The sequence below is a fragment of the Oreochromis aureus genome, linkage group 5, assembly GCF_013358895.1.
Source record: "Oreochromis aureus strain Israel breed Guangdong linkage group 5, ZZ_aureus, whole genome shotgun sequence".
Lineage (NCBI taxonomy): Eukaryota > Metazoa > Chordata > Actinopteri > Cichliformes > Cichlidae > Oreochromis > Oreochromis aureus.
The window spans coordinates 12,603,676-12,625,924 of NC_052946.1; the positions used below are offsets into that span (position 1 = coordinate 12,603,676).

At 38.7% G+C, this 22,249-nt stretch overlaps 3 protein-coding genes across 3 annotated transcripts; 1 reads left to right on the forward strand and 2 right to left on the reverse strand.

Moving 5' to 3' along the window:
- Positions 1 to 1,697: 1,697 nt before the first annotated feature.
- thoc7 (THO complex 7) lies at positions 1,698 to 4,523 on the forward strand. The gene is made up of 8 exons (XM_031752372.2): positions 1,698 to 1,801; positions 2,042 to 2,162; positions 2,272 to 2,399; positions 2,506 to 2,592; positions 3,846 to 3,903; positions 4,026 to 4,092; positions 4,197 to 4,266; positions 4,359 to 4,523. The coding sequence occupies exons 1-8, from the start codon at positions 1,783 to 1,785 to the stop codon at positions 4,418 to 4,420; spliced, it is 612 nt and encodes a 203-aa protein (XP_031608232.1). The 5' UTR covers positions 1,698 to 1,782; the 3' UTR covers positions 4,421 to 4,523.
- A 497-nt stretch (positions 4,524 to 5,020) lies between these two features.
- Positions 5,021 to 9,816, reverse strand: LOC116330152 (interferon-induced GTP-binding protein Mx-like). Its single transcript, XM_031752371.2, has 12 exons — positions 9,630 to 9,816; positions 8,971 to 9,108; positions 8,688 to 8,842; positions 8,100 to 8,238; positions 7,690 to 7,888; positions 7,506 to 7,584; positions 7,288 to 7,410; positions 7,046 to 7,187; positions 6,809 to 6,967; positions 5,977 to 6,053; positions 5,616 to 5,861; positions 5,021 to 5,505 (listed from the first exon to the last, which is right to left on the reverse strand). The coding sequence occupies exons 1-12, from the start codon at positions 9,814 to 9,816 to the stop codon at positions 5,281 to 5,283; spliced, it is 1,869 nt and encodes a 622-aa protein (XP_031608231.2). The 3' UTR covers positions 5,021 to 5,280.
- Positions 9,817 to 13,897: 4,081 nt separating this feature from the next.
- On the reverse strand, positions 13,898 to 21,857 carry LOC116330149 (interferon-induced GTP-binding protein Mx-like). The gene is made up of 13 exons (XM_031752369.2): positions 21,706 to 21,857; positions 21,375 to 21,580; positions 18,170 to 18,307; positions 17,910 to 18,064; positions 17,384 to 17,522; positions 16,883 to 17,081; positions 16,712 to 16,790; positions 16,497 to 16,619; positions 16,218 to 16,359; positions 15,950 to 16,108; positions 15,768 to 15,844; positions 15,430 to 15,687; positions 13,898 to 14,541 (listed from the first exon to the last, which is right to left on the reverse strand). Exons 2-13 carry the CDS (start codon positions 21,559 to 21,561, stop codon positions 14,260 to 14,262), a joined length of 1,938 nt encoding a protein of 645 aa, XP_031608229.2. The 5' UTR covers positions 21,562 to 21,580; positions 21,706 to 21,857; the 3' UTR covers positions 13,898 to 14,259.
- Positions 21,858 to 22,249: the final 392 nt, after the last annotated feature.

The window sequence follows — 22,249 nt, forward strand, 5'->3', positions numbered from 1 at the left end:
ATTGTATGAAGCCTGGGAGATATGTGATAGGGGAAAACATGATAATTAACATCTGCAATTTTAAAAAATTAATAAATAAAAAAATACTACAACATGTTCACCAAACATGTGTTTAATTCGATTTAGACGATTTAAATCGATTACCTAATAATTACGGGCAAAAACAGAGATAACTATTATATGGGAATGAAAGAATCCTGAACTAAAATCTATGAGAGAAGCAATGGTGGTGGAAGTGTAACTGCTTGTGGGGGGGAAAAAAAGTTTTAAAACCTAGTTTTGATGCAAAGTCAGCACACTCTTAAAGGAGTTTTTTATTACAAGGTTTGATTGATGATTCTATTTGCAGTTTTCATATCAGCGAATGCTTCAAACTGCCTGCCCAAATAAGAGTCCCTAAGAATTTGAACATGGTTGCAGGGTGTCAAAACGTGCAGTGTCCTTAAAAAAAGTAGAGAGAACTGGACAAGAGACATGTTCTGCAGAAACAGGAAAAAATGCAAAGACCTGACACAAGACGAGATATGCCAAATTACACAAGAACTGAATTGAAAAAGCAGTGGCATGGATATCCTGGAGTCATGAACCCAAAGTTGACATTTTTTGGTTCAAATCATCACTATGTAAGGAGGAGGCCAGGAGAGAGTTAAAACAGCGAGTGCCTACAGCCATCAGTAAAACACATTGGAGAATGTTATGGTTTGGGGCTGCATTTCAGCCTGTGGTGTTAAGAATCTTGTTAAAACTGAGGGAAATGTGAATACATAAAAGTACCGTCAAATTTTGATTCACCATGCACCACCATATGGAAAGGGTCTGATTGGCAAACAACTTTTTTTTTCGGTATGACATTGACCCCAAACACACTTTCAGTGCAGTAAAAGTATACCTGGATAGAAAAACACAAAATGGAACACCATCATGTCATAGACTGGCCTCCCCAGAGTCCATACCTCAACATTATTGACGCAGTGTGATATCATTTGGACAGAGAACAGAAAGAAAGGAAGCCAACATCCAAAGAAGAGCTCTGAAGAAGCCTGGAGAACTATTCCTGAGGACTGCTTAAAGAAATTCAGAGGAAACCTTACCTTAGAGAGTTCAGGCTATCTTGAAGAATAAAGGCAATCATACACTGACAGACAAGTCAACTGCAATTGTAAAATTGGAATTGAAGTTATATAAATTCAGTGTTTGCCTTATATACTATATTTCCATGGATGTTTGCACACATTTCAATAAACCACTGAAGCTATTTCCCATTTCTCTAGCACAATATAAAGAAATGAGGGGTGGTTTAGTAGTTTCGCACAGTATTGTATGCAAGCCAGTTAAGAAAAATAGCTCACACTTATATCACTTTGCAGAATTTATTACAAAACGGATAAGAAAGCTATACGTCTGTGTGAAAAAAAAAAATCAGTTTAGTGCGATGGTTCATGACACAAATTCAGACACTCTATAAATGTCATCAGTCATCATGTCATCACCAAAACATGGTTTTAACAATATACTTCCGTGTTGTTCTGCTCTTCCCAAAGTAAAAACACTCATCATATAAAGTTTTATCAAAAAGAAACGCTCTGCATTTTTTTTTCCAACTAAAGGTTTCACTTGTCTCATAAAATATCCAATGGCAATCTATTTTTGTCCACTCCAGTCCGATTGGTGGCGGTAATTCTTCAAACTAGCTTGCCAACCCAGGACTAAACCACAGAAGAAGAGCAGGAGACTGTCCACTTCCTGCTGTTCAATAAAGTTTTGCAAAGCCGAACCACAAACATGGGGGCTGTTACAGATGGTAAGTAACCGTTCTCTTCATTTATATTAGCTATTCATACCACCTATGAGTAGTAACAATTATCAGAACCTTTAGAAATACCACTATACCCAGTCACATACCCATACCCGTAAAAAACGAACCAGTTTTACATGGAGACGTGGGTTATTTTGGATACAGCTAACATCAAGTAGCCTTGTTAGCCGATGTATTCTCTTTACCTGCTGTACCTGAATGGCTGTTATTTCGCCCGTATTCCAGATGAAGTTATACGGAAACGCCTTCTCATTGACGGTGATGGAGCCGGAGATGACCGCCGAATCAATTTGCTCCTGAAGAGTTTCACGAAATGGTGCAACTCTCCCGGGACCCCGGAGGAAGGGTAAGTGAGCTCTACATACCCTATCAGTGGACTCGGTTGCCACGCATTTCTTTAAAATCGCCAAGAAGAATTTGGTCTGAGTCATAAAAAGTGCTGTAATTCTGTTCAGATTCACACAGTATCAGAGGATGCTGGGCATTCTGGCGCAGTGTGAATTTTCCATGGGGAAGACGTTGATGGTTTACGATATGAATCTTCGGGAAATGGAGAATTATGAGAAAATCTACTCCAACATCGGTAGGACTGGGTTTTGTGAGACTGTCCATTTATCTTCGCAACTGTTTACGAGTCACATTTTGTATTACCTGCTTTTCCAACTCGTTAATTTTTCCCCATACTACAGAACAAAACATTGCATCTGCACATGAGAAGATAGCAGAATGCAAAAAAGAAATTCAGAGGGCAAAGAGGATACGAAAGAATCGCCAAGGTAAGAAAGCTATTCAGTCAGCTGTCCTATTGACAAAAGACTCACGTTTTGTTATGTACTCTTTCTACATGATATGTCTCCAGCTGTTGTCAATTCTCACCTGTAAATTCTAAAGATCTTGACATCAGTTAAAGCCTTACACCTATTTACTTGACCCTAACCCCACCAAAATATTCAAATGTGTATTTCACTGTTTCCCTTAAATGTGCTGTAATCACACTGCTACTCGAGAGAAAAAAACCTGGCTCCATTGATCATTAATAATTCTAGCCTTAATTGTAATCTTTCATTCTTCAGCAAAGTATTTGGAAAAAAAAGTTTACAAACAACTGAATGAATACCTTTCAAATCATAGTTTTTATAAGTACCAATCAAGGTTGAGAACCAGGCAACGGCACAGAAACAGCTCTTACTAAAGTCATCAGTGACTCGAGGATCAATAATGATTCCCTGAAAGTTTTTAAGTTTGAGTTTTTCTTGATCTCACTGCTGCTTTCAACACTGTTGAGCATGACATTCTAATTCATAGGCTTCAGGACAAAGTTGGTTTAACAGGTCAGGCTCTTGATTGGCTCTCATCATGGCAAAAGGGTAGAAGTTTTATGTTTCAGTTAGTAGTTTTAGATCTGCACAAATACAAATTCAATCAGAGGTTCCTCAAGAGTCTATCCTTGGTCCATTACTATTTAACTTTTACATGCTCCCACTTGGTGCTGACTTAAAGAACCATAAAGCTTTTTAGAACTGAACAGAGCCTAAACCAAAACACTTTTTGTTGGTCCCAAAAGTCCGGGACAAAAAAATTGTTTTCTATTTACCATCCATTTCTCTGAAACACCGTGAGCAAATCAGGGACCTTGGCATCATCTTGTATGGCGGTTTCAGTTTTGATAACCACATGAGTGAGGTTACCAGAACTTCTTTCTATCACTTAAAAATATATCAAAGGTTAGAAAATTCTTATCTCAAAATGACTCATGTGTTTGATCCATGTGTTCATGTCAAGTTTGTCAGATTATTGCAATCATCAGGATGTCTTTAGATGATTCAAAATACTGCAGCTACTGTCCTTATTGGTACGTGGAAATTTGACCACTTTACCCCAGTAATGAAGGAACTTCATCGGCTCCCATTACAATATAAAATTACCTTAAAATTCTTCTGTTACTTCACAAAACTCTGTTTTGCCCACCAGTACATTATGCATATTAGATGTAACTTGTCCAACTTCACTCTTTCCTTACTTTTTCCAGAGTATGATGCTCTAGCTAAGGTTATCCAGCAGCACCCAGACCGACATGAAACACTAAAGTAAGTCAGTCCTTGCCTTCTGTTTAGTCAGATTTTTACATTAAATTAAATGCATCCAATTTGTGTGCTTTCAGCTTTTGTGATGATCTGGCTATGAGCTCAGTTTTACTTGTTCTTTGCAGGCAGCTTGAGGCGCTTGATAAAGAACTCCAACAGCTGTCTCACATTAAGGAGAATGTGGATGCCAAGGTAAAACCAAAATATCTCTTAAACGCTTTAGTTTTAACTTTGAATATTTTTTAGTCAGCAGTAAAAATTCCTGCTTGTTAAAATCTTGCTTTTGTTCCACTCAGTTGGAGTTGCGGAAGAAGCAGTTCCATGTGCTGCTCAGTACCATACAGGAGCTTCAGCAGACCCTTGAGAGTGAGTGCTTTTTAGTCTCAGTAGCTGTTAAAGTGTGCATCTTAGCACATTTGGTGTCACCTCGCCTCGCTGATCAATTTTCTGTTTTCTAGACGATGAGAAATCAGACAATGACGACAACAGTCAGGAGAGCCCTGCAGAGAACGGAGAGTGAATATGTGGAGATCCTGAATTTAAAACAAAACTTGATTTTAATTGATTTTGTTGTCTCGGATACTTTTTTAAAATGTATTTTGAATAAAGCTGACTTGTCCACACCTGCTTTGTTTAATTTATTCACCAAATTTTAGATTCATATTTACATTGTTGATTTATATTTATGTAAAACAAAACTGTTTACTTCAACTTAAATAATAATTTAAAATTTTTGGATTATAACTATTTGTTTTGCTGTTTTTAATTTACTGTGGGAAACCACAAGAGGGAGCTAAAGTTATTTAAGTAGTTACAAAGTGTAACGGTAATGTGGTGGTTCTTATATCTCGTTTTTCTACTGAACAATCAAAGCGCTTTTATACAACTTACCTGCTCTGCCTCCTGAGTCACAGCCACCCCAGTTATTTACTCAGTTTTAGAATTGAAACTGATGAATTCAACATCTCAGCCAAACGGAAGCAGAGCAGTTCAGTTTGATTTGATCAGGGGCTTTTTGTGTTTTGTTTTTTTTTTTGTGTTTTTTTTTTTTAATGAATAGAATTCCCATAAATTAGACCGTGTCATTAAGTATCTGACATTTAAAATATAATCAGAAAGGTCAAGTTAGGAAAAACTATCTTTATTTAAGCAAATTTTTGTGATGTGATGTCAAAATAATCTAAAAAAAATACGAACAAGAAGCACTTTAGTATAATTTACCCACACTAGTAAACCAGAGAGTTATACAGAGCCCTTAAGCCCTAAAAGACATTTATAATTTAGGATGGAGTGCCTCATATGTTTTGGATGAAAAGACTACATGTGTACATATAAAAGGTCTCCCATCGCCTGGCACCACTGACTGCGGAGCATTCACATCTAGAACTCGACCAAGTATGCACGGGCCTTCATGAGGCGTGTGAAGCGATTCTGCAGAGCAGCCCTCTTGGTGCCAATGTCAGAATCCTCCTTCAGCAAGAACTCCAACTTTTCCTTGTCTTGAAGCATCTGCAGCATCTCCCTCTGCAGCTGGATGGCAGCCTCTTGCAGCATGTGGTAGCGGATCACCAGTGGGACTTGATCAGCCAGACGCTGCCCAGCAATCTGAAAGAGGAAGTAGAAAAGACAGTTATGAATAATTTCAAAAATAGCCTCTGTGTAAACACTCACTGATTTTGTCCATATATTTTTCCGCTAAACATAAGTAAACTTACTTTGTAATATGATTTAAGGTGTAGCATCAGTTCCTGAAGTGTAGCATGGTTATCCTTGATGTACACAGGTTTCCGCAGCTTGCCTCTGTGATTGTGTTCCTCCTCCTCATCTTCTTCCTTGCTTTCACTCAAGCTGTTGCTGTAGGTTCTGTCCTGGGAGTAAACCAGCAGCTCCATCCTGATCTGAGTTCTTAGCATTGATTCAGCAGTGGCCTCTTTATTCTGCTTAATGGCTTCGATCTTTGCCTGGAAAAAGACTTTCAGTCAGTCTGAACATTTCTTAAAATTATAAAAATGATATTTGACATAGTGCTGATAATGATTAAACAGTAAAACAGAGGCAAACTCAGACGATTGCTACCTTTGCTGTTTTTATTAGGTTAGGAAATCCAGTGAAGCTTCTCTGGGCCAGCTGTAGGAACACCCTTTTTATAGCATCTAGAGAAAACAGATATAAACAATAAAATCACTGAACTTGAAGTGATCACTTCATGGGTGCAGCATATTTCTGGGTAAATCTATTGTGTAATCCAGGCTACTTCAATAGTTTCAGTTTCAGCCAAATCTCAGTTTTAGAGAGAGGATCATTAAAAAGAAAAAGAGGTCCAACAAGCAAAAGTGCAAGATATCAAAGTCAGTTGCTTTGCCAAAACCAAGAACATGGAGTAAGTGTAAGTGTTAAACATAGATAGCACTAAAAACATTGAACAGTGAAGAAAAATGTTTTTATAACCGTGGAGATCACTTTTCAGATTGAAGGCATACAGACCGCTTATACCAAATCTGGCAAACATCTACATTTTGTAAACACGTGTGGAAAGAAGCCTTTAGATCTATGGAGCAAAGTTTTATTAAGCTATGAAACAAAAGTCATTCTATATAGAAATGTTGGACGACAAAGACAGCATCTCAAGTTCACCACCTAATCCGTTAAAACACAGCAGTGCCTCTACTTTTGCCTGAACCTGTATACTGTGAATTTGACACGCTGCTCTTTAATGGCCGTCTCATATCTGTCTGAAGCAGCAGGCTAAATTCAGAGGTATGTAAAAGCATTCTGTGTGCTCACATTTAGCCAAATGCATCAAAACTCATTGGATGGTTATTCAATGTAGCATCTACTCAGAAAATCACAAAACTAGGACAAAAAGTGAGTAATTATCCAATATGTGCTGCCTAGACTGTAACATCACCTGCTACGTCCTTGAGTTTCTTGACAGCTGGTTCTTCCAGCTGTTTGATCTGCTCCTTCACCATGACCTCAAAGGTCTTGTAGTTGATAAATCCTGGTAGTTCTCTTCCACGGTACTTGTCTTCATATACCTCCACCTCTTTTTCAATTTTCCTGTTAACTGCAACACGAATGGTATACATCAGAGATGTGAAAATGGACTGCTATACACCAGCTCAGTAAAAATAAAAAGACTCACAGTTTTGTCCTGAACGGTCCAGGTGGGCATTCCACTTCCCAAACTCTCGCCTGAGAGTAGAAAAAACATTCAGGCTCTCTCCACAGTTGAGCTCCTCTCCTGAAGTCAGGTTGATGGCATCCTGAGTGAATGCGGTCACTTTCTGCAGCACACACGTGTTAGAGGTATTTGATGTTTGTTAAGCAGATATGTAAGAAAACGAATGTAGTCACATAAATGTTATGGGTGGTAAGGAAGCTCACATCGATGAGGAAGATGAGTCTCTCAGCCATATCAGAAGGAGGTCCGTTACCATATCTGTCCAGCTCTGTCTGAGTCTGAGCCAATTTATCCTCTATCTGCTCTTCCAGTCTTGGCAGAGATCTCTGTAAATCAAATGGCAGGGTCACACCACCTTAACGCTAATCACTCGGTTGTACAGGACGTTTGTTATAAGAACGCAAAATCAGAAAAAAATCACCTCAATGTGATTCACCAGCTCAAGGGTGAGTTTTTCAGCCAGTTTAGGAACAGTGGCGTGACCTTCACTGTAAAGAGTGCTGGAGCAAGAATAAAACAGGTTCTCAGTACTTCACTAGATGATTCCCACCCAAACAAACCTACAACAAAAAAAGAAGAAAACAAAACAAAACAAAAAAACTTACTGGAAATAGGGATGATCTTTGAAGAACATCTCCTCTTTTTCTAGGGCTTCAGTAAGAGACACTTTGTCTGTGATCTCCTTCTGACCCCTGCACTTGACAATCATGTAGCCCTTATTCAGGTGGATGACTTCATTATGGACGATTTCAAGCACGTTCTCTTCTGTGCCTTTGTCCACCAGGTCAGGCTTAGTCAAGATACCTGAGCGAGGGAGGGAGAGAGAGAGAGAGAGAAGACAACTTTAAAGTGAACTTACACCTGTCACGTCTAAAAGACTGAGTTGCAGTTTGCAAATATGTTCAAAAAAGAAGCCAGTATGATTGTGGAATGAAGTTTTATAGCTTTATGAAGCATTATAACTGGGGTCCTTTTACCCAAAGTCCTAAATGACCTAAGAGAGACACTTGCTTACCCAAAGTCCTCTCTCCTTCAGGATCCACCTGCTGCGCCATTTTCAAAGCCTCTGTGGTTGCAATGTCCACATTACACGGAACAACCACCAAGCTGATGGTTTCTTGTTTTGTGATAAACATCTGGATCAGTCTTTTTATCTGAAAGCATAAATTCACACCATGCATTTAGTTCTTTCTACTTCCTATTCTTAAAGTGAAAACACCCATCTAAACCTGAAATCACACAAACCTTTAGAATTCAGGCAGCCGTTGACTACAAAAGATTTTCACCTTTGCATCAAAAATAATCCTTATATTTAAAATGATGTTAGTTTGTCCAGTTATTTTTGAACTGTTGAAAATGAGGGATTGTAATTATTAAACAATACTTTTGTTACTCCTTGAATTAAAACTGAAAGTCTGCACTTGAATGCTTGACTTAATATGCATTGTAGTTAGTGTACAGAGACAAAACTACAAAAATGTCACGGTCCAGAGACTTATGGAGCAAACCACATCTGCCTTATTTACCTGTTATTTGCCTAAGGTGTATTGAAAACGAAAGAACTCCAGATGAAATTTTTCAGGGGGACCTTCAACTATGATACCTGATCGCCGATGTTCTCTGGCTGTCCTTTTACAGCCACCCTGGCAATGCCGGGCAGGTCGATGAGGGTCAGGTCTGGGACATCAGGGGAAGCGATCTCCAGACTGATGAGCTCATCGCTGATCCCCACTCCGACCCCAGCCATTTGATTTTGAGCTGAAGGTACAAACAAACAAACAAACATAACATGATATAACTAATGATTGTAGGACTGATCAGTGAAACCTTAAAGATCCGGTAGCTCAGTCAACCAGATTTAGTAATTATGTGTTTGTATATTGTACCTTCTTCAATCTTTTTACCCACAGTTGTAGGATCTTCTATTTCCTCCTCGTGGCCCTGGTAACTTATCCTTCCAGTCCATTCTTCTCCTTCTTTCTTTCTCTTCATCTTGAGTTCAAGAGGGCATCTTGTTACAATGCCTAGATTAATGAAATGTCATTGAGAAAAGGGGGAAAAAATTAAAGATAATCTGATGAAATAATGAAAAGCAGTAGTCTGTGTCAGACAGCACAAGAGTTATTTGATAATTTGTCAATAACACATCTTAATATTTGTTAAAAGTATGAATGGGGAAGAGAAGTAAATATAAATGTTTCCAAATGTAAATGAGGCCATTGCTGTAGTGTGATTCTTTATTTCCACCTCTAACACATTGCATGATGACATTGCAAAACCTAGTTTGTTTCAAGCATACTGGAAACTTAAGTGAAGACACAACAGTGAAGACACAACAGAGTGAACGTTTTAAAAGCCAGGATTATTCATTTCCCTGATTATTCCCAGTCTACACTAGAACTCCTGGAGTATGATGTATCAGTTCGGTGTGTCTTTTGGCATGGTTAAAAAACATCTGTGAATGCTGCTTCAGAATCCCTTATTATCCTTTATTTCTACATTTGAACCTTTATAATTATTCCTTAATTGCTTCTTTCTTACTCACCGCTGCCTCTCGGCAGTGCCACCCCGGACAGCGCCTCCAACACAGAGCTCTTCCCCGAGCTTTGGTCTCCAATCACGGCGATAGCAGGCAGCGCCAGGTCCTTCTCTACACCGAGAGAGCGGAGAGAGTCAATAAGGTCGATGCAGGGTCGGACTTTCTCCTCATACTGCTGGTTCAGAGTGCTCATGATGGTGATTGCTTGTCTCCCCGAAAGAACAAATGAATGCAGCTAAAATTAAAGTGACAAAGTCGCTGTGGGTTGTAAGCTGCTGTGTCGGAAGAAGACGGACTGAACCGGAGAAGTCTTGAAATCGCCAGCCTGGCTGTAAGTTTCGTTTCCCCTCAGTTTCGTGTACGTTACAGGTGTCTGTGTAAAAATGATGAGAGACTGGCCCATCCCGTTATTTCAGTGACGGAGCATGCATTTAATAAGGTGCGTCAAACTGAGTGATGATGAACGTTAGCCAACAGTTTACACTGCAGAAAACAAAAAGGCAGAAGACTTTCTGGAGACATAGCGGTCACATACCGGGTGTACAGGTTTAAGAAAAAACAGGCACTGATGGAGATGGGCTAAATCGAAAGTACAATACAGGTTTTGTTTCCTTGTCTTTCGTTTCTCCTGCCTTCAGTAGGACCAGATTGTATATTATTTTTGTACTATTTCATTATTCTCAGATTTTTTACTTCAGTATAAGTTTTACTATTTTAAAGGGTTTAGTACGTTTAGCCTCACACATCTGGACAGCAGTAACACTTATGTGAGAATGCTGTTTGTGGACTTCAGCTCTGCCTTCATTACAGTTCAACCCCACAAACTGGTTAAAAAACGAAGGAACTGAGGACTCCGCTCTTTGTGCACCTGGATTTTGGACTTCCTGAGCGATAGACCCTAGAACGTCAGGATGGGAGAGCACACCGCCTCCACCCTCATTCTGAATGTAGGCGTCACACAGGGGTGTGTCCTCAATCCCTTTTAATCACTTTTTACCCATGACTGTTCTCCAATTCATACCAGTAACACCATTATAAAATTTGCTGACAACACCACCATCATAGGACTGATCGAGTACAAAGATTCAGTCTACAGAGAGCATCTGAAGTGATGGTGTGACAACAACAACCTACATCTGAACACAGCCAAGACCAAGGAGATAGTAATCGACTTAAGGAGAACAAGGCGATCTGAGCTCTCCTCCCTCTACATTGATAGGGAGGAGGTAGAAAGGGTAGAAAGCTTTATGTTCCTCAGTGTCCATGTCTCAGCCGACCCTAGCTGGTCCATAAACACTTCCCACCAGGTAGGAAAAGCACAACAAAGGCTTTACTTTCTCAGGAAGTTGCATCAGGCCCAATTACCCCCAAAACTGCTAATCAACTTCTACAGCTCCACCATCAAGAGCCTTCTGATCTACTGCTGTACACCCTGGTTCAACTGCTGTAGTGTGGAGCTCAAGAGAAAACTCCAGTGGGTAGTGAGGGTGGCAGAGTGGGCAACTGGCGCTTCACTAACTCCCCTCAGAGACATTTATGCTGGCAGACTTCAGCGGAATGCCAGTATCATCATCAAGGACTCCTCGCACCCTGGGCACTCACTTTTTACCCCCCTTCCCTCTGGTAAACGCTACTGGTCGATCAGGTCAAAGGCAGACTCAATAAAAGTTTCTACCCACAGGCTGTCAAACATGCCCTACCTCCACCCTGATTGAAGGTTAACTGTGCTGTTAACATTTATGGACATTTACACTGTATTTATAAACTATATTTATTATAGTGTAATGCAACCAACAATTCTACCTCTAGTTATATGACTGTATTTAATATAGTAGCAACCAGCATTCTTACCCATTACTCAATACCACCGATCACATTGCACCTGCTCCTTACATGTATGTATATATGTATGTATGTATGTATGTATGTATGTATGTATGTATGTATGTATCTATCTATCTATCTATCTATCTATCTATCTATCTATCTATCTATCTATCTATCTATCTATCTATCTATCTATCTATCTATCTATCTATCTATCTATCTATCTATCTATCTATCTACATGTATATATCTATATATATATATATATATATCTCTCTCTCTCTATATATATAGTTATATGTATATGAACGTAACTATATTTAAATGTATTTAATGTGTTATTCAAACAACTTTAACAAATATGGACAAAACTATTTGGATATGGTTTTGCTCGCCATGAAGCACCGACAATGTTTTTTAGATTTTTAGCTGGAAGGAATTAAACAAAGCATATCTCATAAACATGGTATGTAACCTATAACAGATCTTATTGTAGTTATACTGGATATTAGGTGTTTTGTTTCGGGGTTTTTTTTTTAAATGAAAAGACCACATATTGCAGTACATGTGATAGGTCTCCACATCAACTGATACCACAGACTGCAGCACTTCAATGTCTAGACCTCCACCAGGAATGCACAGGCTTTCACGAGGTGTGAGGTGAGATTGCAAAGGAGCAAAGTTAGACAGTTATGAAAAGCTTTAAAAAAAGAAGCAAACTAAAATACACATTGTGTGTGATGTACATTCTCTAAATTCATTATTCTGATTGGCTTCCTCTTCATCCTCCTCTTTCTTGCTTTCACTCTTTCTTGCTGCTGTAGGTCCTGTTCTAAGAATAAACAAGAAGCTTCATCTTGAACTGAGTTCTCAGCATTGATTAAGAAGTGGCCTTGTTTTCCTGCTTAATGGCTTCAATCTTTGCCTGATAACAGGTAGCCAGATGCATAAATGTCTATATGTAGTAGTTTTTATATTTTTGGGCATAGAGAAGACAAAAAAGACCGTTCTCTATCGTGGCTCCTAAGCTTTGGAATAATCTTCCTCTTCACATTAGGCAATCGACATCAGTGCTGGTTTTTAAATCCAGATTGAAAACGCATTTTTATTCGCTGGCTTTTGACTCAGTGGTTAACTGACTTGTATTTACTTATATTTTATTGTTTTTGCTATGTTTATTATTTTATCGTATTTATTATTTCTTATTGTATCTCTTATATTTCTATTGTTCAGCACTTTGGTCAGCCTTGTGTGTTTTTAAAGTGCTATATAAATAAACTATGATGATGATGATGATGATCAAAAATGTAAGAAAGAGAGAACAGGAGATTATTTTCAAATACTAGACTGGAAAGTTAAAGCTTAAATGTACAATGCCCCAATACGTTTTAGAGTTCTTAAATCAGGTATTGATGTGTTGCTGAATTATGTTTTTGTGAAAGATCTTGCAAAGCAAACTGAAGTACACTAATTTTATGTCATTTAGTGATTCCATGGAAATACACAAAAAAGGAGAAAAAAGATTCTTGGCTCTCATAAAAACAAACCAATTATTTTGAGTCAAATGCAACTGAAATAGATAAAATCATAGTTTTATTTATTAAACTAATAACTGATCTCATCCTGAAATAACATAAATACAGCATAAATTAAAGTTGGGATCTGAGTTTATGATCTGTAAACATCTACTGAAATAGACTGTCACCAAACCAGAAAAACCTGCAGGGTTTTGGAATCACATGTTTGTTGTGCAGATATTGTGTCAGCTCAAGTTAGTCACACAAATGCACAAAATCCTGAAACCTGAAACATGCATTAGGAAATGTTGGTCTCTTGTTTTATGTATGGCAACTGCATTGAAGCACAAGATTTAGTTTTCAAGGTATTGAAAGTAACAAAGACTGCAGACTGATCACAGCTGTAAACACAATTTGAGTAGACGTAAAGGATAATGTCCGACACATGCTTGGTTTTCAGTTCACCTTTGCAAAGTAAAGGATTAAGAGAACTGTAGGCAGTGGAATAACCACTCTGAGGCATATGAGGGTCAGTCCACTTGTCAGGATCTAAGGTATTGTTTTCTATCTAGCTTTCGCTGCATATTTTATTAACTAACATTATGTAGTTCATGGTGATGTTTTAATGAGTAGAAAAATATTTTTTAAAAAAGGGGGCTCAGAACAACTTTATCCTCCCCATTATTTCTGGCAACAGTTTCATTCATATGACCAAAAAACTTTATGGCACAAAGGTTAGAAGGTGGAGGGCAAATAATACCAAGCCTGTCATTTGTGAATTGGTGTCTGTTTCCATTTTTTGTACAGTGGTATAACTAATCTCATTTATTTTGGGGCTGTACCAGTTTGAAGATGAATCCTTTGTTGAGAAATGTTCTTTTAATACATTCTGATCATATTTCTGCAGAAAAAAATGTCACTTTCAAAAAATTCAGCCTTTCAGTATATGTCTCACTTTATTTTAGTTATTCATTTCCCCTGTTAATGTATACGCAAACTGTAATACACACAATACAACAAAATAACACATGGAGTGCATACTATTAGCAGTGATTTTTATTTCTACCACTCAAAACATTTTTAATAAACAAAAAATATCCTTCTGCAACAGCAACATACATGCATATGACCCTGTAAGATGTTATATAATATATATATATATTTATATATATATATACACACTAAAACAATTACAATCTATAATAAAGGCACCCAAAATGTATTGCAAAGCAAATGCTGGGGAAATATTTCTATGATTCTATGAAGTGACGTCCATCATTTTGTTTGTCAAGTTAGAAATCTGGTTCGAAGCTTTGCCCTTGTGCTGAGCTGAAGTTGAATGTGTTCATACTAAACTCAGTCAACAAAAGGTGGCCGTTTGAGAGGCGTTTAAGGCCCTTCTGAAGTTGTTCCCTTTGAGTTTTTGTGCCAATGTCCTCTTGAAGCAGGGACTCTTTTCTCTCCTTATCCTGAAGCATCTGCAGCATCTCCCTCTGCAGCTGGTTGGCAAACTGCTGCAGCATCTGATAGCGGATCACCAGGGGGATCTGGTCGGCAAGACGCTGACCAGCAATCTGTGAGTGGAGAATACAAAAATAAGGATGTAAAAAGCTTTTGTTTGTTACTGTCTGTAATACGTCAGAATTTGGACATGGTTGTTGGTTTGTATTAAATTATTAGCTGTGAAAAAAATAATAGAACATTTCAATATTTTGTAACCAACTTAGTTGGTTACATTGTGTTTATATCTAAAGAAAAACAGAAAAAAAAGTCATACCAGACTAAGACTTAATAAAGTTGAGTAATATTCTTAAAACAAAATAAAACAAAGTACACCCTTCAGAGACTACAACCATCCTCCCAGCAGATAATAGGGATCTGCTAAAAAGCTCAATCCTGCATGTGCCGGCATCACAAAAATATTGTTGGTGTCTCTAATACTGTCAGACCTGAATTTGGACCTGGCTTTGAGAAGACATTAAAACATTTATTCTGTATTAATAAATTATTAGGCGGAACAAAATAACATTGTTATTGTTACTGAGGCCAAACATCTCTAAGTAAAAGATTTGCTGATGTCTATGGGCAGATAAACTGGATTTGTTTCTACTTTGTGGCCCATTTTTGTCCCATCAAGCTGAATTTGTTGGGGAAAGTGAACAAATTCAGGTTCTAACCCAAATTTCCCGTTTGTTTCTTTATGTGACTGTGTCATAAATATAACAGGTGTTCATTTCATTTAACAGTATATATTCTAAATTTCAGCTTTAGTTTTAGTTTTGTTCTTTTCTTTTCTTTCTTTCTTTTTTTGTTGCTTATCTGTAGTCACTGTTTCAAAGAGTCTACCTTTTCTCTTATACTGAAAAATTCAGTGGGATGTATCTTTTGACATGGCAAGAGTTTATGTACTATATCATGTTTTTAAATGCAAACATAAAAAACAGAGTTTCAGTAACATTTACTTGGTAATAGGATTTAAGGTGTTTCAGCATCTCTTTCAGGGTGGCCCCACTGCTATTATTGTTCACAGTTTTGCTTTGGCTTTTTGCCAATGAGACAAAGGAATTTACAGCCTCCTGTTCGTCTTCCCTCTTCCTCTTTGCTAACATCTTGCTGTATGTTGTGTCCTGAGTGTAAACGATCAGCTCCATCTGAAACTGCATCCTCAGTATGGCCTCTGCTTCAGCTTCCCGTTTAGTTCTGATGTCTTCAATCTTCAGCTAAATCACACAGAAGATGTCAGTACATATTTATCAGTGTTTAGTAATAAATATACAACAAGCGGCAAAGGAGATGTTACCATTGCTGTTCTGATGAGGTTAGGAAAGCCAACCAGGCTGCTCTGTGCCAACTCAAAGAGCTCCTTCTTCACAAGCTCTAAAAAGAGAAAATTATCAATATATAAAATTAGAAAATGAAAGAATACCTGCAAGGTAACATGTTCTGTGACTTTCAATGATTACGGCATCATAAAAAACATGCCTGACACATCTTTGAGTTTCTGGACAGCAGGCTCCTCCAGCTGTTTGATCTGCTCCTGGATCATGGCCTCAAATGTCTTGTAGTTGATAAACCCTGGGAGCTCTCTTCCACGGTACTTTCGTTCATATTGAGAAACCTCTCTCTGAATATTCCAGTTGACTATAATATGGTTGTAGTTGTGGTGGGAAATATGATAGTATTAATAAATTCATCTTTTAACAGTAGGTATATTAGAGGTAACTAATTAACAAGTTTTAAATTAACTTACAATTTGTTCCAGAGGTCTCTATGGCTTCCCTCCATACTGCAAACTGAGCTCTCAGTATGGAAAAGATGCTGGACTTGTGTCCACATTTTAATTCTTCACCTTTGGTGAGACTGATAGCATCCTGTGTGAATGCTGACACTCTCTAAGAAGGAATGGTTTCAAAGAACAGGACATGTTGTTTCCAGAAGCTCATATTCATTTTTCTTACATTTTTGTTTAGGAGGTGCAAAACCTGCAGCTGGCATTTTTTTTGTCTCCTAAAAAAACTGGTGAACTTACATCAATGAGGAAACCAAGTCTCTCAATTGCATCAGATGGGGGTCCATTGCTTAATTTGTCCAGGTTTGCCCGAGTTTGTTTAAGTTTCTTTTGTATCTGCTCATCAAGCCGTGGCAGAGATTTCTACAAATCACATGGACAAATCACATCAAAGCTGGAGTGGGTTAAAGCTCTCCCCAGTGACCTACAAAGGTAAAACAGTAATAAGTACTCACCTGAATATGATGCACCAGTTCAAGAGTGAGTTTTTCTGCCAGTTTAGGAACAGTGGCCTGACCCTCATCAAAGAGAGTCCTACAGCACAAACAAAAGGTTAGAGTATAAGCAACACAGCCTAACACACCACAAACGCGTGCTTGTATAATTGCCAAAAAGAGCAAACTTACTGGAAATGGGCGTGCTCTTTGAAGAAGGCTTCCTCATTTTTTAGTGCTTCAGAAAGTGACACCTTCTCTGTGATCTCCTTCTGACCCCTGCATTTGACCACCATGTAGCCCTTCTTCAAGGGGATGACTTCATTATGGACAATTTTAACCACGTTCTCTTCTGTGCCTTTGTCCACCAGGTCAGGTTTAGTCAAGATACCTGACAGAGAGAGATAGTGTTGGATTTCCTGCCTTATGGGAAAACCAGCTGGATAATGATGATGACAGTAATCATTAATTAGCTCCAGTCAGAACTTGGTGCCAGCCATTAAATATTGCTCACATTGTGACAAACTATGAGATTCAACAGTTTCCTCACCAGTGAAAAGAGAACCAACATGATAAATGTATGCAGTAAGCATACATAGTAACTATATTTATTCAGTGGATAGAGAATAAATGACCTAAGAGAGACATTTGCTTATAAGCCAGGTGGCACTTTTTAAAATCAGTTCTAGTTACCCAAAGTCCTCTCTCCTTCAGGATCCACCTGCTGTGCCATCCTCAAAGCCTCTGTGGTTGCAATGTCCACGTTGCATGGAACAACCACCAAGCTGATGGTTTCTTGTTTTCTGATGTTATTCTGGATCAGTCGTTTTATCTGAAAGTATTAGCTTGTAACGTAACAAATATCAAGCTACAAAATGGAGAAATATAGTTGCAAAAGTTACATAAACTAATCGTGCCCAAATTTGGATTGTTCAAATCAAGTTGTGAATGAATGTAATACCCATAAAAGATCACAGCCATACTTTTCATTTTTTCACAAGAGAAATATATCGGCTCAATAATATTGAGCCGTGGTAGTAACCAAACTTTGGATAGTGTTCTGTGGGCTGTACTGATAGCAATCATGCATATATTTATGATGGGGTCTTTCTCGCTTTTCTAAAAATCAAAAGTAAAACAGCAAACATGTGACAGGGATGAATTGAGCTGTATTTTAATCTGACTTGATGCATTCTACCACCAGAGCTCCAAATGCTACCTGTTCACCAATGTCCTCTGATTGTCCACTGACAGCCACCCTGGTGATGCCAGGCAGGTCGATGAGTGTCAGATCTGGGACATCAGGGGAAGCAATCTCCAGACTGATGAGGTCACTGCTGATCCCAGTCCCATTTCCCACCAGTTTATCTTGTGCTGAAAAGAGGATTGGGTTTGAGTCATACCTAAACAATAAGTTTAACTAGCCTATCATCTGCCTCCATCAATAACAGTGACATTTAAGAATGCTTCACGCTGTACCTTCTCGAATCTTTTTCTCCACAAGTGAAGGCTTTTTTAGCTCTTCGTTATAGTCACGGTAGCTTATCTTTCCATACCACCCCTCTCCTTTTTTCTTTCTCGTCATCTTCAGTTCTAGTGGACATCTTGTCACAATACCTGTGTTTTTTATGAGTGAATGGTGAGACAGAGAGGAAAGCATTTGAGTGAATACCCAGAGTATTTGATAAGATCATAAAAAAAGCAGTCATTATACTATATTGCCAAACACATACTTCATTAATCCCGTAGGAAATTGTTTAGTTAACACATTCACTCAGTGATCAAATGTACCTCAGGGTAGCCATTCAGTGGATTTGAACCCCTGACCTTCCAAACATAGGGTTAACACTCTACCTACTGAGCTATCTCAGCCTCAATAGACCTTGCTTTGCACACTGATGTGCAATATTGTTGGAACAGGAAGGGGCCATCCCCAAACTGTTTCCACAAAGTTGGGAGCATGAAATTGTCCAAGATGTCTTGGTATGCTGAAGTATTAAGAGTTCCTTTCACTGGAACTAAAGGGCCAAGCCAAGCTCTGGTAAAACAACCCCATGCATTATCCCCCTCTATCAAACTATACACTTCCTACAATGCTGGCAAGTACCTTTTTCCTGGCAACCGCCAAACCAGGACTCATCTATCGGATTGCCTGATGGAGAAGCGCAGTTCATCACTCCAGAGAACACGTCTCCACTACTCTAGAGTCCAGTGGTTTATACCACTGCATCTGACTCTTTACATTATGCTTGATGATATGAGGCTTGCATGCAGCTGCTCAGCCAGCTAAACCCATTCCATGAAACTTTCCACTTTCTGTTCTTGAGCTAATCTGAAGGCCATGTTTGGAGGTCTGTAGAGATTGAATCTCAAGCAAACTTTTCTTTCTTTGTTATTATGGGGTATTGTGTGCAGACTAAGGTGAATAAGAGTGAAACATGACAAAAATGTGGAACAAGTGAAGTGCTGTGAATACTTTGCAGATACACTGTAACTGAAAAATAAACAGAGGAAATTATTCAATGAACAAGATGAGAAAGAAAAGGAAGCAAGGGAGGGCAAAGGAACCAAAATGAAACAAGACAGAGAGGGAAACAGTGAAGGTCCCCGAAACAGAAACTCAAACAGACCAAGACTCAAAACAACAAGAACTAAAAATACAGCAAAGCTAAACACCCAAAATTTAAGCAACAGAAAAAAAAAAATAAACCCAAACAGAAACTGAAATTTATCCAGCCAGCCCGACATTTGTCTCGGCATATCCAGATATATTCAAACGCACTTCTATGGAACCACGTCAGAGCCCATGCCAGGATAAGACCAGTGGTCAGGTAGTATTGTAAGGATTTGATTTGAACAAAGTTGAATTTGAACAAAGAAATAACGCCAATTAAACAAAGGTAAGGGATTTCAAATGTATATACACCACCGGTCAAAAGTTTTAGAACACCCCAATTTTTCCAGTTTTTATTGAAAATTATGCAGTTTAATGTCTCATTGCACCCTGAAATGAAAGCATCGTACAAATAAGCAACTGCAGTTTAAAAAAAAGAAATAATGGAATCAATTTATAGACTAAAATGTATTCTAAACTTTTGACTCATCAAAGTAGCCACCTTTGGCAGATATAACAGCTAAACTAAAATCCCCAGATTCAGTTGTGGTGAGCCACACCTCTTCCTTTCAGAGTTTGCCCCAGTTTCTGAGTGCCTTTTGATAGTGAAGGAAACTGTAGTCACTGACACCTTGACTTTCTTTGCAATTTCTCTGTAGGAAATACCTACATTTTTAACTATTATGATGGCCTGTCTCTCTTCCATTATTAATTGCCTTTTTTTGTAACAGTAAACTACTCTCTGCAGTACAATACTGTTCAACTGATGCTCACGTGGGTATGTGTTACGACTGCTGTCGTAATGTTGTTTCTCATATGCAAATTTAAGTGTGCAGGTGCCTTCTCGTCATTGGTGGATCCAGGGGACAGTTCCTGCGGATTGGCTAACTACCGAGAGACAACGTATTTGATGACACCGCCATGGACGGCCAGCCATTCATCCTCGGCCCATCCTAACGGGCAGACTTTATGTTACCTGTCTAGTGATGTTTGTTTTACACAGGAGCATGTAGGGGTGGACTGCCCTTTTCTTTGTTTACAGTTTTCTCATGTTTTTGTTAGTTGGGGAGGTAAGTTCCTGTTGTTTGGTTTAATTCTTTTGAGTAGGCAAGTTTGATATATCCTTGAGATAGGCTCCTTTTGTTTGTTGTTCTTTCGTTAGGTCCACCCCAAAGTTATAGTCCGCTCCTTTCCTTTGTTTTAAATCCACTCATTGTAAATAAATCACCATCAAACTACTAATTGTGTGATGTGCTGCTTGGGGTCGGACGGGGATGGATCACCCTTATGTTATGGTCTGGCCACCCCGAGACGGGCTATAACAGTATGGTACCACAGTGTGTTCCAACACTGCTTTTATGCAGACAGAGGGGATTGTAAGTAATCCAGAAAAGATGGAACACCTACAGGAATTAGTAGCACCAGCTTTCAAGGCTTGATCGACTTCCATTGCTACAGAACAGCTTTAAATTGTTAACCCATTTCGTGTTCCCTGAAAAAGGCCTTTTTGTATATGTGGCACTATGATAAAGATAAAGACATGAAAATAGTCGCCCCCCATTTTATTTTATACTCAAAGACACTTTCTTTTGGTAAGGCCACTGTTAATGTCAATTGTACTGTTATATAAATTCCGCCAACAGAGGGCGCTCAGTCTCGTACGCTTCACTAGAAGAAATGCAGCGTACGGCCCGCGCGCTGAAAAGAACTGATTAACCTGTCCTTTTTCTGTTTTTCTACAGTTTTCTGTGAAAAATAAATATGTTGCACGGGAGATGAGTTGGCCCACCATTTCGGCAGTGTAACATATAATTCTGAAATGTACTTTTTTCAGTTTTGGGTAACCTTAACTTTTTTAACCTCTGGCCTTTCTAACCTTCGTGCCATTTCAAATTATTCATCGGACTTGAACGACTTGAATTGCAAAAAATAACTGGAAAAATTGGGGTGTTCTAAAACTTTTGTAGTGTATATTATTTAAGTAAGGTATGAAAGGATTACTTATATACTGGACTGTCACGATTCTAATGAACAGTGAGTTTGCTCAGCTGGAAATAAGTGTCTTCTTACCAACTCCTCTCGGCAGTGCCACCCCGGACAGCGCCTCCAACACAGAGCTCTTCCCCGAGCTTTGGTCCCCTATCACGGCGATAGCAGGCAGCGCCAGGTCCTTCTCTACACCAAGAGAGCGGAGTTTATCAATGAGGTCGATGCAGGGACGGACCTTTTCCTCATACTGCTGGTTCAGAGAGTTCATGGTAGCTAATGTTTGTCTCCTGAAAAATGATTTTGTAGAAAAGGTAAAAATGACAGTGTGAACTGTAACCTGCTCTATCAAAATTGTTGGCTTAACCCGGAAAATCCCGGAAAAGAGTTTGCTATAAGTTTCGTTTCTTCGCACCTGTTCTCGCATTGTTTATTCAAACATACAGAGAGGAGGCAGCCTCTTCTTAAAGTGATGCTTTCTTTAACTCGCGGTTATTTGACTGTGCAGTGTGCACTATAGAGTCCATCCATCCATCCATCCTCTTCCGCTTATCCTTTTCAGGTTTTTGCATAAGGGGGTTTGGAGCCTATCCTAGCTGCATTACAGTTCTTCACTTTAATTATTTTTTCCTAAATCAGCAATTAAGTGAGTTCGGTTAGGTTTCATTTCTTTCATTTCTCCTGTTACTTCACCCTACTTCTTGCAAGATCACGGGAGATAGCCTTACGCTGAGCAAAACGCAAAGTTCCTGTTGCTAAACCACAGCGATTTGGGTCATTCAGCATCCTGTCCATGGAAGAGGAAAAATACTTATATCTTAAGTCTTATCCTGAGCATGTTTTTCTCTCGATGTATGTATGTGTGTGTGTATGTGTGTGTGTGTGTACATCTATGAGAGAAGTACCGCGAAGCTCACTTGATTTCTAACTTTAGTAAATGCTTTGCTGATGAGTTTGAT

Bases quoted from the DNA above. Each gene is read 5' to 3' on its own strand.
- thoc7 (XM_031752372.2), top strand. The intron at 2,400-2,505 runs GTAGGACTGGGT...CCCATACTACAG, and splicing joins GAAAATCTACTCCAACATCG to AACAAAACATTGCATCTGCA. The intron at 2,593-3,845 runs GTAAGAAAGCTA...TACTTTTTCCAG, and splicing joins GATACGAAAGAATCGCCAAG to AGTATGATGCTCTAGCTAAG.
- LOC116330152 (XM_031752371.2), bottom strand. From the start codon at position 9,816: ATGAGCACTCTGAACCAGCAGTATGAGGAGAAAGTCCGACCCTGCATC. The intron at 7,889-8,099 runs GTAAGCAAGTGT...TCCCTCGCTCAG, and splicing joins TGAAGGAGAGAGGACTTTGG to GTATCTTGACTAAGCCTGAC. The intron at 7,188-7,287 runs GTGAGCTTCCTT...TGTGTGCTGCAG, and splicing joins GACTCATCTTCCTCATCGAT to AAAGTGACCGCATTCACTCA.
- LOC116330149 (XM_031752369.2), bottom strand. From the start codon at position 21,561: ATGAACTCTCTGAACCAGCAGTATGAGGAAAAGGTCCGTCCCTGCATC. The intron at 16,620-16,711 runs GTGAGTACTTAT...TGTGATTTGTAG, and splicing joins AACTGGTGCATCATATTCAG to AAATCTCTGCCACGGCTTGA. The intron at 16,109-16,217 runs GTAAGTTAATTT...ACCATATTATAG, and splicing joins AGAGACCTCTGGAACAAATT to TCAACTGGAATATTCAGAGA.